Source organism: Myxocyprinus asiaticus, chromosome 12 (assembly GCF_019703515.2).
Source record: "Myxocyprinus asiaticus isolate MX2 ecotype Aquarium Trade chromosome 12, UBuf_Myxa_2, whole genome shotgun sequence".
NCBI classification, from domain to species: domain Eukaryota; kingdom Metazoa; phylum Chordata; class Actinopteri; order Cypriniformes; family Catostomidae; genus Myxocyprinus; species Myxocyprinus asiaticus.
The window spans coordinates 19,982,916-19,996,957 of NC_059355.1; the positions used below are offsets into that span (position 1 = coordinate 19,982,916).

The following is a 14,042-nucleotide window of genomic DNA, read 5'->3' on the forward strand; positions in this document are numbered from 1 at the left end:
ATATATACATTCTATTACTATAAAATAGCGCATCGATATATACAAAAATGACAGTTGTGATGGAATCATATCAATACTGAATTGTCAACGTAATTATAATGAACAGTCTATTTTATAAACAACTACTGTCATCATCCTCCAAATTTAGCTAACAGCTATTGATAAAGCTAGCTAGCTAGCTAATGCCGACATAGGCTATCATATAAATGCAGTCAATGTATCATGCAAAGAAAAGTGATTACTTCAAACTACAGTCAAGTATAGCCAGACCTATCTCCACACATAGTTTTGGGCCTGTTCCAGCACTGGAGAGTCAAATATAATATACATTCTCAAAGTTTGTAGTAAAACAATCATAACTGTGTAATTTTATTTATGCTACCTCATCTGTCAGCATGATGTTGGTTAATCACGTTCAGCCTCTTTGTACGTTACGTCATTGTTTTGGTCGATGCTCGCTCGCGTCCCTTTGGAGTGTATTCACGAGCAACAGGTAGCTGGCTGCAGTTCACTTAATGGCCACGTGTCATTAATAACAAGGTTTTCTGAATCTTAGGGTATGTTCATACTTGGCAGGTTTGGTTCGATTAAAACGATTGCTCGGTTAGTGCGGTTCATTTGAACAAGTGTGAACGCTGTCACCCGAACCTTGGTGCACACCAAACAAGCGGACTGAGACTGCCTGAATAGTTGGTCTTGGTCCGCTTCCAAACGAACTCTGGTGCGGTTCGATTGATATATGAACGCAACCTGGACCAAAGACGTCTAAACAGACCTAAAACAGTAAGTAATTTGCTTAATACTGACCTCAAGCATACCTGGTTCTTCTCATCATAGGAGCTATGTTGCCCATTACAGTTCGGTACAGGCGTCGGAACCGCCGTCAGCCGTCCTTGCAGCATATCTTCGTTTGTGTTGCAACGGAGGAATTCCTGGCGCTGTTTTGACTCCTTTACACATTTTACTAGCTCTTCGTTTGTTCTCAGCTGGTAAAAATACCACCATATATACATATACACTACCGGTCAAATGTTTTGAAACACTTATTCTTTATTATAATTTTTTTTTTTTTTTTTTTTTCACATTTTAGAATAATAGTAAAGTCATCAAAATTATGGAATAACATAAATGTAACTATGAGAATTATGTTGTGACTAAACAAAATCCAAAATAAATCAAAACTGTGTTATATTTTAGCATCTTCAAAGTAGTCACCCTTTGCCTAGAATTTGCAGACATGTACTCTTGACATTTTCTCAAACAACTTCTTGAGGTATCACCCTGGGATACTTTTTAAACAGTATTGAAGGAGTTCCCATCTATGTTGGGCACTTATTGGCTGCTTTTCTTTATTTGGTCCAAGTCATCAATTTCAAAAACTTTTTTTTTTTGTAATTAAATTGTAGTTTTATAATGAAATAAATTTATTTGTTGGCACAATTATATTTTTGTCTACAAAACTAATTTCAAACATTTAAGCATACGCCTTCAGATCAAAAGATTAAGATCATGAGAAACATTTCAGTCGTGTTGCAAAACCTTTGACCGGTAGTGTATAAATATAACAAGCACATTTCGCCCAGCAGCCAGTATTGTTTTGGATGATCGTTAAGTTCCGTCAAAAAATATACGTCATAAAAGCTGTCCAATCAGGTTGTGACTTTTTCCTGATGCCTTTGGTTTTGTATCGTTAGGTTCGGTGTTAAAAAAGCCAGTGTGAACGCTAAGCGAACAGGAATAAATGTATCAATTTCTTTTTTGGTCCGGACCAAGAGAACCGAACTACAAGTTTGAAAACACCCTTACATACTGCACCTTTAAGACCATAACTGGCCTCTGTGTGCGAATGTTAAATAACGCTCTTTTCTTTTTACCCATAAAAAAAGCAGTAGTTACGCTTCATTTCAAATCATGGAGAGGCTATATATGGGAGAATCAAACATCTGCCGCTCCTTTTGCCATGATGATTCAGATAGATCGCTAATTATTGCTTTGTTCTGTGACATGTTTCAAGTGTACTGCATCTACAGTGCATCTGGATAGTATTCACAGCGCTTCACTTTTTCCACATTTTATGTTACAGCCTTATTCCAAAATGGATTAAATTCATTATTTTCCTCAAAATTCTACAAACAATACCCCATAATGATAACGTGAAAGAAGTTTGTTTGAAATCTTTGCAAATTTATAAAAAAAAATAAAACAAAAATAAAAATCACATGTACATAAGTATTCACAGCCTTTGCTCAACACTTTGTTGAAGCACCTTTGGCACCAATTACAGCCTCAAGTATTTTTTAGTATGACGCTACAAGCTTGGCACACCTATTTTTGGGCAGTTTCTCCCATTCTTCTTTGCAGGACCTCTCAAGCTCCATCAGGTTGGATGGGGAGCGTCAGTGCACAGCCATTTTCAGATCTCTCCAGAGATGTTCAATCGGGTTCAAGTCTGGGCTCTGGCTGGGCCACTCAAGGACATTCACAGAGTTGACCCGGAGCCACTCCTTTGTTATCTTGGCTGTGTGCTTAGGGTCGTTGTCCTGTTGGAAGATGAACCTTTGCCCCAGTCTGAGGTCCAGAGCACTCTGGAGCAGGTTTTCATCAAGGATGTCTCTGTACATTGCTGCATTCATCTTTCCCTCAATCCTGATTAGTCTCCTAGATCCTGCCATTGAAAAACATCCCCACAGCATGATGCTGCCACCACTATGCTTCACTGTAGGGATGGTATTGGCCAGATGATGAGCGGTGCCTGGTTTCCTCCAGACATGATGCTTGCCATTCAGGCCAAAGAGTTCAATCTTTGTTCCTCATGGTCTGAGAGTCCTTCAGGTGCCTTTTGGCAAACTCCAGGCAGGCTGTCATGTGCCTTTTACTGAGGAGTGGCTTCCGTCTGGCCACTCTACCACACAGGCCTGATTGGTGGAGTGCTGCAGAGATGGTTGTTCTTCTGGAAGGTTCTCCTCTCTCCACAGAGAAATGCTGTAGCTCTGTCAGAGTGACCATCGGGTTCTTGGTCACCTCCCTGACTAAGGCCCGTCTCCCCCGATCGCTCAGTTTGGCCAGGCGGCCAGCTCTAGGAAGAGTCCCGGTGGTTCCAAACTTCTTCCATTTACAGATGATGGAGGCCATTGTGCTCATTGGGACCTTCAATGGGGCAGAAATTTTTCTGTACCCTTCCCCAGATCTGTGCCTCGATACAATCCTGTCTCGGAGGTCTACAGACAATTCCTTGGACTTCATGGCTTGGTTTGTGCTCTGACATGCACTGTTAACTGTGGGACCTTATATAGACAGGTGTGTGCCTTTCCAAATCATGTCCAATCAACTGAATTTACCACAGGTGGACTCCAATCAAGTTGTAGAAACATCTCAAGGATGATCAGTGGAAACAGGATGCACCTGAGCTCAATTTTGAGCTGTGAATACTTATGTACATGTGATTTGTTTTTTTTTTTTTTGTTTTTTTCTCTCGTTTTTTTATTTTTAATAAATTTGCAACGATTTCAAACAAACTTCTTTCACGTTGTCATTATGGGGTATTGTTTGTAGAATTTTGAGGAAAAGAATGAATTTAATCCATTTTGGAATAAGGCTGGAAAAAGTGAAGCGCTGTGAATACTTTCCGGATGCACTGTATAGCCAACATTTGGCAGCCAGTCATTTTGACAAGCTTTGCTAGTTGAATTAAAATAAATTATTTCATATTGCTGCGCTGCTCAGCTAGAGGGTAGGGGTTTATGAAAATACACACAAATTGTTTGATATACAATGAGTATTTTCTAGATCAACTTGATAATTTATAATTATTGATTTCTAGATAGGCTAAGAATTATTTTGCAGTTTTCTAATTCTATTATTTCTGAACATCTGGGTTTATTAGATTTTAATTTATTTCACATTTACACTCTGCTCCCCCTGTGGTGCATTTTTAAATTTTTCTTGCACACCTTTGTTTCCTATAATGAAAAGAACTTTGATTTCTCTAACCAGGTTGCCTTGCATTCTAATAAAGAACATACAATTTGAATTATTTTGGAGTACATTTAAAAGGTGAAAAAAATATAACCGTGAATCATCCATAAGTTTGATAAAAATCGAGATTTTTTATTTTTTATTTTTTGCCATATCGCCCAGCTCTAGTCACAGGAGACACACTTGAGATGCCAGGTGGAAACAGGAATGCGTCTCGGCTGACCACATGTGATCAAATCACCGAAAACGTCAAATCTTAATACAAGATGGAAACAGAGCCTTGGAGGTGCCAGAAAATTTGTGGCCTCTGTTCTTTATGTGACACACTACAGCTGATTAAAGGCAATTATTTTTCAGACGGTTGCAGCTACTGGATGGGGAATATGAGGTGTCCATGCAACAGATCGAGGACTGTCCAGTCAGCAAGAAGAGGGCCACATGGGAGACCATTCTGGATGGAAAGGCTGGTTATGTCTGCTGTTAATAAGCTGTTTTACCTTTAAGTTCTGGACAGAAGCATTTAATAAGTGGGGAGTTTCTTCACAGTCAAAGGTTGTGTATGTGGGTCTGCTGCTGAATGGGTATTTTTTTTTTTTTTTTTTAATCAAAGATTTTTATCAAAAGATCAGTTCACTCTCTTATTGCTTTCTGCTTACCAGTTTATTATCTGAAGTCATGTATTGAAAGTAGGAGTGCCATAAAATATCAATATTTATTTTCTTTATTTTTTTCTTTCACGTTTGTGAGACATCAACATATTAACACCACTGTCAGTTGGCCTTCCGTTTAATATAGTCTGGCGTAATAGCTTTGGGAGACCACAAGGGGGTGATGCTGGTCACGGGTAGGACAAGGCACAGGTATCCCTTACAGGACGCATCAATGTGGCAGGTGGCAGTCCAAACTAAGTTTTGGATCTAGTCACCATACACACAAGTTATGAAGGTTTTTGAACTTCTATAAGTGATGTTGATGAGTTTGCGCATTAGTGTATGAAACCGGTTTAACTGCGCAAACTGAAACATTATAAAATGGTGATGTTTATTATGCATTTTTTTTTTTTTTTTTTTGTATGTAGCCTTAAAGGTTTCATTCAAAGCTGTCAAACCACAAAAAGACGTACTTGTAACTGAAAATATATTCCAAATACATCCTAGTGATGGCTAGTATAAATAATCTGTCATTTAATAATGATTTGGGTCAAATTTAATGGAAAACGCTCCGTGGTACTGCAGAATTTTGAGCAGCCTCCTGAGTCGTAACTGGGCGCCACTGACAGATGTTGAGTGGCGGCGGCAGTGCGTGTACATTCATAGAAAATAATTGTTTCTAATTTAAGAACGCCCCATGTCATCCGCCAGACGTATCCGGTCGGTGACCCCCTTAAACTTACCCTGCCATTAAAAATTTACCAAAGTTGTGTTGAGAAATATGTTTGAAGAGACAAAGACTAATCTGCAAGGAGCAGCCCTATTAATATCTGAAAAGATGATGATATAGCTCGATAATAATAGGGAAAATATGATTTGAAAATTTGAATCTGATTATCTACATGTGAAAAAGGCATCGATCCCAAGCCTAATTAAAACTGTTCAGTTATTATAATTATAATTTTGTGTTTAAAAAAATATAGACTGGTGATTGCAACTGTGATTCTTGTATTTTAAAGAGGTTGCCCCCATTTGAGACCTTCTCTCAGGGACCCACTTTGCAGTTCATTCTTCACTGGACAGGTGACCCCAGTGACCCTTCAACAGCCCCTGTGGCCAAACCTCTATCCACCCGCAATTCAGACATCAGCACCACAGAGAGCAGACCCAGCACTCTCCGACCTGCACCTGTAGGTAAGGGAGCAAACCAGCATCTGATCTTGGATAAGTTTGGTGCATACAGTCATGCCCTCTTCTGTTTGAAAGTATTCCAAATTATAATCTGATGGCCATAAGCATAATGAAAAAATAAGGATATGTAACTTTTGAAAGGTTTCATGTCCATAATATCTGATGGAGTTTTGTGATGGATCTGTATTGCTAAATTGTAGTTGTTTATAGGCTGATTTATTTCTCTCAGTGGTAAAGGATTCAGTGAACACCAGCATACAGACCCGGAGAGAGTCCCCCTGTGAACCCAGACAGAAACTACGCATCTTTTACCAGGTCTGATTTTTTAACTCTTTGTAATAGTACATTATGTGTATTGCACTGTTTTAAAGGGATAGTTCACCTAAAGAAAAAAATATTGTCATCATTTACTGTTTCTTCCTTGAAACACACACAACTAGAGATTTTAGGTGGAATGTTAGGGACTGGCTGCCAGGGGCGGTTCTAGGGTCAGTGGATAACCGGGGCTTAGCACAGAGACATCCATATATGCATCATTATACACGGGATACACTTTAAAATGCATTTAAAAGTTACATCGGCAAATAGTCAATTTTGAAATGAAGTAAATCTTTCAATATTTTTTAAGAAATACAAAAACAATTAATTTATGCCTGAGCATAAAATGAGTTGAATTAAAAACTTTTTAGACCTACCAACTGCTTTATTCCACCACTATAGACAATCATCAGCAATCCAAAAGTGTAATCCAATAATACTGCTCAATGCTATTATATGACAGAAATTAGTTTAAAAAAATAACAAATGAAAATAATATAATGATGAAATCTATAGTTGTCAGTTACAGGGCTGTTAAGCGACAAAAAGTTAGCCTCATTTGACAATGCAATCAAAAGAGTTATAGAGTAGTTACACATACCTGAAGCAGCCACATCTTGCTGTTGAAGGGCTGTTTTACTTCTTTTTTTTTTTTTTTTTTTCCTTAAAGAATTTTGAAATGTCCATCCATTTCAATATTCTAATCTCCTCACCAAGACAAGTGCACACCTTCAAGCAGTCTGTCTGAAGCAATCGTAGTAATTACATCCAAAAGTTCCAATCTCATTGACTGGATCGTATGCAACATCTTCTCCACGATTGGCCAGTTTACATGTGAGTCAGTACTACTTGTCTGAGTGGGCGGTTCTTGTCAGGAGTGAATGAATGTAAAAGGAGATGTGCAGCAAGCAGAATTGCAGTTCTAAAGGATTTTATTTGACTTAATGCATGAAAATCGCTTGGTGATTAGTACAAAGTTATAAAAACATTTGGGGCTTTTCCTAAAACATTCGGGGATTAAGCCCAGTAAGCCCACCCCTAGCGCCGCCCCTGCTGACAGCCTCAGTCACCATTCACTTTCATTGCATCTTTTTTCCTTACAATGAAAATGAATGGTGACTGAGACTGTCAGTATTTAACATTTTGCCTAACATCTCCTTTTGTGTTCCGAAGAAGAAAAAAGTAATGAGGATGAGTAAAAGCCCACGGTATATTGCTGTGTTACTGAAAACTGAATTAAAACAGAAAATTTTCACCTAGTTTTCTGGACAACCAGCTATGTTAAAAAAAAAAAAAAAAATGTCTTAAAACATTATGTAGCATGCAGGTATTTCTTTTCATCCCCAGTTTCTATACAACAATAACACCCGTCAGCAGACAGAGGCCAGAGACGACCTGCACTGTCCCTGGTGCACACTCAACTGTCGTAAACTATACAGCCTGCTGAAACACCTCAAACTCTCCCACAGCAGATTTATCTTCAACTACGTGGTAAGAACAGTAGGATTCGCTCATGAATATCTGCATGCTTTGTTAATGGATAAAAGTATCCAAGAGGTTGTTTTATTCATCCTAAATATTATCAGGATATGACTTGTTAAAAGAATGATTTTATTAGTTTAATACTTCTTGCATAACAGTTATCAGACAATTGACCCTTCTCTAAGCTCCGCCCCCCTTGGTTACGGTTGCTTGCTCTGACAAGCTCTGCAGAACTCCCCATTGGAATGAATGGGAGATTGCTGTTAATGACGAGTTTTTTGGCAAAATATTCTCAAACGGAATGGATAATATTTTTCGTTGGCTGGTATGAAGAGTAAAATTGTCATGCATATTTATTTGAAGTTTTTTGTAAAACAAATTGTTAAATTACACAGTTATTTGATTAAAAACTGTGAAGAATGTAAATAACATTAGCGTAAGTAAACAAAGCTGTTGTAACATCTCGTAACACTCATTTTGATGCTGTGAACTGTTTATTTACTATCACTTTTACTTGAATCAATACATAAATGAATTAACGTTCAGTTTTTAGCTTTAATTTACCTTGGAGCAAATGTAGGTGTCGTTGCAGATGCTATATGTTCATTTGGGAATGAGGGCGGACACAGTTTAATCCATAACATGCTCCTCTCCAGATTTATTGAAAGATTATTTTTTTATTTTTTTAAAGAAAGAAAAACACTGCAGGTAAATCATGTCACTAATACAAATGACCCGGCAACAACTTTTTAAATTTTTTGAATTGTTTTGATAAAATCCCGCTTAAAATTACTCAAACACACATAATTTCCATAGGCTGTCACTGGAAAATAGCAAACGCGTGTCAGAGTAATGGTGGCAGGGCAACAGTTGTCAAGACAGGATTGGTCAGAAGCGCTTTTAGTGAAGGGTCAATTCTTCATATAGCAGTTTACATTAAACTATAATTGCAGCAGAACTGGGAGTAGGGATTTGAAAGGAGACATGTTTATCATGCTATAATCATTGGTCAGATCTATAAAATGTACAAAATGTGACCCAATGCCGTTCTGTGATGCCAAACAGAATTTAGTCTCAAGATGGTAAACTTTTCCCTCCATTTTCCAGCCTCACCCTAAAGGCGCTCGGATAGACGTGTCTATAAACGAGTGCTATGATGGCTCTTACGTGGGAAATCCACAAGACATCCACAGCCAGCCTGGCTTTGCCTTCAGCCGCAATGGCCCTGTGAAGAGGACAGCTGTGACCCACATACTCGTCTGCCGGTATGAAATCGGGATGCTGTCTATGTTTTTTGGGAATATTTTTTTTTATTTTTTATATTGACTCGAGGGTTATTTGGTCTCTGTTTTAAACTATGTTATAATCTATATTTTTCCTTATAACATCATGAGAGTTTGTGCTACATGTTCTTTTTACACAGATACACACTAGGGGTGGTTAAAATATTATTTTTACGATGCATCGCGATCTTCATTTGAATGATCTTGATATCGATTCTTAAATCCCAAGAACGATCTTTCACTCAGTGCGCAACCCTCAACTACAGTGAGAGGAAATCACTCGCATTTGCAACCAAATTTCACGCTGTGCGACTAAAGTGAATATATTTGGTAACTGGCTGGTAAATGTTTACATTTTACTCACCAGTAATTGTGTACTTTTAGTCATGAAGTGTTAAGCAGCGAGATCCTTTCACAGCGTGTTGAGAGTAAAAGTTGTTCCGTGTAATGTGTGTTCAAGGATGAGATCCACGCTATCCATTTGTCATTGAATTATTTGTCTTTTAATACCTTTTCTGTTCTTTACAGTCAGTTGTTGATCATCAAGAACTACAAAAAAACAAACATTTAAATCTAATCATGCATTGCACAGATGAGATGAAGCCACTTAAGTCCTCTATAGTTTACATTGGATCATTTAAAGACGCTGTTTACAGATGCCATTTTTTGTTAAAGAGACAGTACCAGTTTTAGCACGTTCAAAAAAACAATGTAAATACTTGAACATAGTACAAATTATGCAATTGAACAACATGTTACAAAAATAATATATGAAATATAATATCTTATTTATTGATTGAATAAATTTATTTGTTCATTTTTAAAAAGCCAAAATGTGACCAAAATTATGAAAAAGTAATATATATAAAATATATTATTTTATATATAATATATAAAATATAATTAGTAAAATTAATATTTTCCAAATTAACCTAGTTAAAAGGTCCCCTGTAGCAAAAGGGACATTATAACTGAAATAAACCCATGTGAATCGATATTGAAACTGGAATCGAATCGAGAGCTTGTGAATCTGAATAGAATTGAATCAGGAAATCTGTATCAATACCCAGCCCTAATACACAGAGTTTGTCTTTTTTATTGACAGCTGTGATGTCTGAAAGTTTTTGCTCCAGAATGTTACCCATGGATGTTCAATCTCTCTCTCTCTCTCTCTCTCTTAGGCCAAAGCGAACCAAGCCGAGTTTGTCTGAGTTTTTGGAGTCAGAGGACGGTGAGCCTGAGCAACAACGGACCTACGTGAGTGGACACAACCGTCTGTATTTCCACAGTGATAGCTGCATGCCCCTCCGGCCGCAGGAGATGGAGGTGGACAGTGAGGATGAGAGGGACCCTGAGTGGCTCAGAGAGAAGACCACCACGGTAAAACGGCTCAAGTATATCCCATTATCAATTAGATAGTAATTGATATGTACATTTGAATACAGTTTAAGCTCTTTTATGTATGTGAATCAGTGTGGTGCTTGAAACTGTTTGCGCTTTATGGCTTCACTGAAATTAGCATGTTTTTTTTTTTTGCCTGAAGCAAATTGAAGAATTCACAGATGTGAATGAGGGAGAAAAAGAAGTAATGAAGTTGTGGAACCTTCACGTAATGAAGAATGGGTAAAGAGAAATTTTTTCCTCGTATTATCTATTTTCAATCTCATTAAAGCCACGGTCAGAGATTTACTAAAGCTTGCATCTTATTGGTGGAATGTTGGTGCTGTTCTCATATTGCCGTTTGTCTTTTCTGCAGATTCATTGCTGATAATCAGATGACTCAGGCGAGCATGCTGTTTGTGGAGAACTTCGGGCTACATATAATTCGTAGGAATCTGTGTCGGAACTTTCTACTTCACCTGGTCAACCTACACGACTTCAACCTGGTCACCATAGCAACCATTGACTGGGCCGTGGACCGTATGAAGGAGATAGAGGAATCACTTCCTGAACTAGAGGAGGGACAGGAAGAGTCGAGTGCCACCTGCAATGGCCATGCTGTATCCTTGGGTGTTTCACTACATGGCAAGCGTACCAAAAGTGGAGTCGCAGACTGACAACAGCCTGATTACAAGAATCATTTTGAACAGAATGAACAAGGTCTAGATTGGACTCAAATTCTACATAATTCTCACTTGGAATCATTCAATATTTTTGAGTTCTAGAACTCGATCTGAGTTTTAGAACTCTCAGCCAGCTGTGCTGTTTTGGCTTAGAATACGTGTTCTATATCTGATCTGGTCATATGCAGTGTTGGGTAACGTTACTTTTAAAAGTAACTCATTAGAATATTGCGTTACTCCTTAAAAAAAGTAACAATTCATTAAAAAGTTTCTTTTATGGAAAGTAAAGCGTTACTTTTGCATGCATTCAATACAAATACAAGGGATATGTAGGTACATTACAGGTCATGCTAGCTACTGTACAATACTCATGTCAAAACAACATACTAAACAAACAGATATTTAGAAAGTTTACAATCAGTAGGTCTTCACGTAATATTTATAATAAAGACTCAATAACTGGAATATGCATGATTTGTTTTTCCATTGACATGGCAGCCAACATGAATAATGAAGAATAGCGACTGTCTTACCTAAAGCAAAGCAGCAAAGTCCAACACTTGAACCTGCATCATATCTGTCATCATGTGCTGTGCCCATCGACAATGTCGGAGTCAACTTAAGATGTTTTTCAAAAGTCAGGATAAAATTCAGTGGGGAATGCCAACCCAACATGTTCAAGGAATGTGTCTGATTATAAAATAATATTCTTCACTTAAGTCATCTCAGTGCACACGTGTTTTGAGCTGATCCACGGTGCAAACAGACACCACTGGTTGATCGCATACAACTGCAAACACGCATGTTGAACTTGAATGGAATCGTTTTTAATGCTACCAAAAATGTCTTCAAAACTTTTTTTCACAAATCAAATTACTTGTTTATTATAGAACAATAATGTCGAATATTTTAAGAAATTAAGACATTTTGTCTTTGTACACAAACCATATAGTATGTTGCTTGCAGCTGCTGATCCAGAGTCAGCTTTTCTTATCCCATTCTCCCAGTTAAGAGGAGCTGTAACACGGAGCAGTTTGGCTGCATAAGTCAGTGAATTGAGTGAGTATTTCACCCTCTGTATGTTGTGGCCAGTGGAAGACTAGTGTTATAATCCCTCTGCCTAAACGTGTTTACAGATTTTTTTAACACAGTGTGTTTTAACACATGAATCAATTGCATTTCACTCAACCGAATGTTGAATGTTACATGCTTTAACACAGAGCAGTTTGGATGCAAACTGATCCTAGAGAAGTAGTTACGGGCAGCTTTAAAACTATGTAATTCGGAAGCACGAACAGTCAGCGATCATTCCACGTTGTCTGTATCTGTATAATCATGCCGTGGCCACAGGAAGACTTCTGCGGCTTATGCCTGTGCTATATTATACCACGAAAATATTTTACACACTTTTAAATGCAGCCTACATGAATCAGTTGTGAGAATCAAAGTATCACTTATCCGAATGTTACATTTTTGACAATGTTGCCTTATGAGAACACATTTCTTAACTCTTGTTGTGATGGTCATGACAATGACAAAGTTTATGACGCCTGCTCATTTAAGCTCCATTGCACAAAAAAAAATCCACCGCTGCAAATGAGTACAACTGGATTCCATTGAAGCGTTCAGATTTATATTCCTTTACCAGCAATATTTTGCCATTTTTTAAACAAAAATCTCAGGGTGGGCTAAAAGAAAACTTGTGCTCTGCCCATCGCTGATAAGCATGGCTCATACTCTTGAACAACAATACCCATCAGGCACACAATACAATGCCCATCATGCACTACTACACTGAACATCTCTAGTAAGCCTCCCACTCTCTAGAACTACAATGCCCATCATGCACCTCCTCGAAGTTTGCACAATTTTACTTCTGATTTATCACAATACGGGGAAAGGAGAGGTGTACAAAAGCAACGCATTACTTATTTTAAAAAGAAAAAATACTGCATTACTCATTACAAAAGTAATCTGATTACGAAGCACACGTTACTTTTATCGTGTTACCCCCAACACTGGTCATATGCCCATTTAATAATAAGGAGCCTGTTTGAGACTCAGTCAGTTAGCCACTGGTTTTATGGACTGACACATTTTATGGACTGATACTGACTGAATTGGTGCAATTTTTCAACATATTTGCCAGTGCAGTGTCTATCATACCCATCAACCATAATGTCAACAGTCATGTCAAGGATAATCTTTACTTCAGTTTTTTGAGAGCCCATTATGCAAAGAAGTGAGTTACTGTAGACTTGGGAATACTGTTCTATATCATCTGTAGAATAATCTGCATACATTTTATTTTTTTAAACAATTGTGTGTTCAGTGATCTTTTAGCACATGTTAGCACTTGTTAATACTTGTTCAGTGGCTAACATCTCAGAAATGTGGACAAATGGACACTGTTAAGTTGTGATATTCAGGTGTCTCATGTTCTATTTGAAAGCTAAACAGCTTTTCATATTCCATATTTGTAATGTACCCCTCTATCTGTTTTTAATTGGACCAATGAATATAATATATCCATTGCAATATGTCAACCTCTCCACATTACATACATGTGGAGTTTTGAGATGCTTCCATATATAGTTTTTGTATGGAATATATCTGTGTATATTTTAACCCCAGTTCTCGTTAATTAAAAAGCCTATAATGCACACTCATGAAATGAGCACTGCTTGTGCTTTGAGTAGAAAGACATTGAAATCTACAAGAAGTCCTTATTTCATTAGTGACCTTTGCAAACCAACCTCATTTATGTCTTTTAGATAGCTTCAGATAAAACAGATGTTCTGGAATGGTTTTCAGTCCTGGACAGGTGATGTCAAACTGATGTTGTTACTCGATATGTGACTATGTAATAATTTGTGGCAATTATAAAGTTCAGAAGTCATACATGCCAAAGTATATCTGATGCAGCATCTCTTCTCTTTCCCAGAACACATTTCAGTTTGTTCTTTCTGCAAAATGCACAAGTTTGGTGTATATAAGAAACTATTTACACATTAAAGATGCGTAAATGCTTGGTTTAAAGTCGTTTTTTGCTAATTGTTCTCCATGCAAATTTTTTCTTT

General features: G+C 37.6%; 1 protein-coding gene across 1 annotated transcript in view; it reads left to right on the forward strand.

Annotated features, from left to right (window-relative positions):
* suz12b (SUZ12 polycomb repressive complex 2 subunit b) overlaps nucleotides 1-14,004 on the forward strand; it is a 41,185-nt gene extending 27,181 nt beyond the window's left edge. Inside the window, exons 9-16 of the mRNA XM_051712056.1 lie at nucleotides 4,333-4,438; nucleotides 5,645-5,819; nucleotides 6,046-6,131; nucleotides 7,482-7,625; nucleotides 8,724-8,881; nucleotides 10,081-10,279; nucleotides 10,443-10,522; nucleotides 10,656-14,004. Coding sequence (XP_051568016.1) covers nucleotides 4,333-4,438; nucleotides 5,645-5,819; nucleotides 6,046-6,131; nucleotides 7,482-7,625; nucleotides 8,724-8,881; nucleotides 10,081-10,279; nucleotides 10,443-10,522; nucleotides 10,656-10,956 — 1,249 coding nt within the window. The 3' untranslated portion in view covers nucleotides 10,957-14,004. The remainder of the gene's footprint in view (nucleotides 1-4,332; nucleotides 4,439-5,644; nucleotides 5,820-6,045; nucleotides 6,132-7,481; nucleotides 7,626-8,723; nucleotides 8,882-10,080; nucleotides 10,280-10,442; nucleotides 10,523-10,655) is intronic.
* The last annotated feature ends 38 nt before the right edge of the window (nucleotides 14,005-14,042 follow it).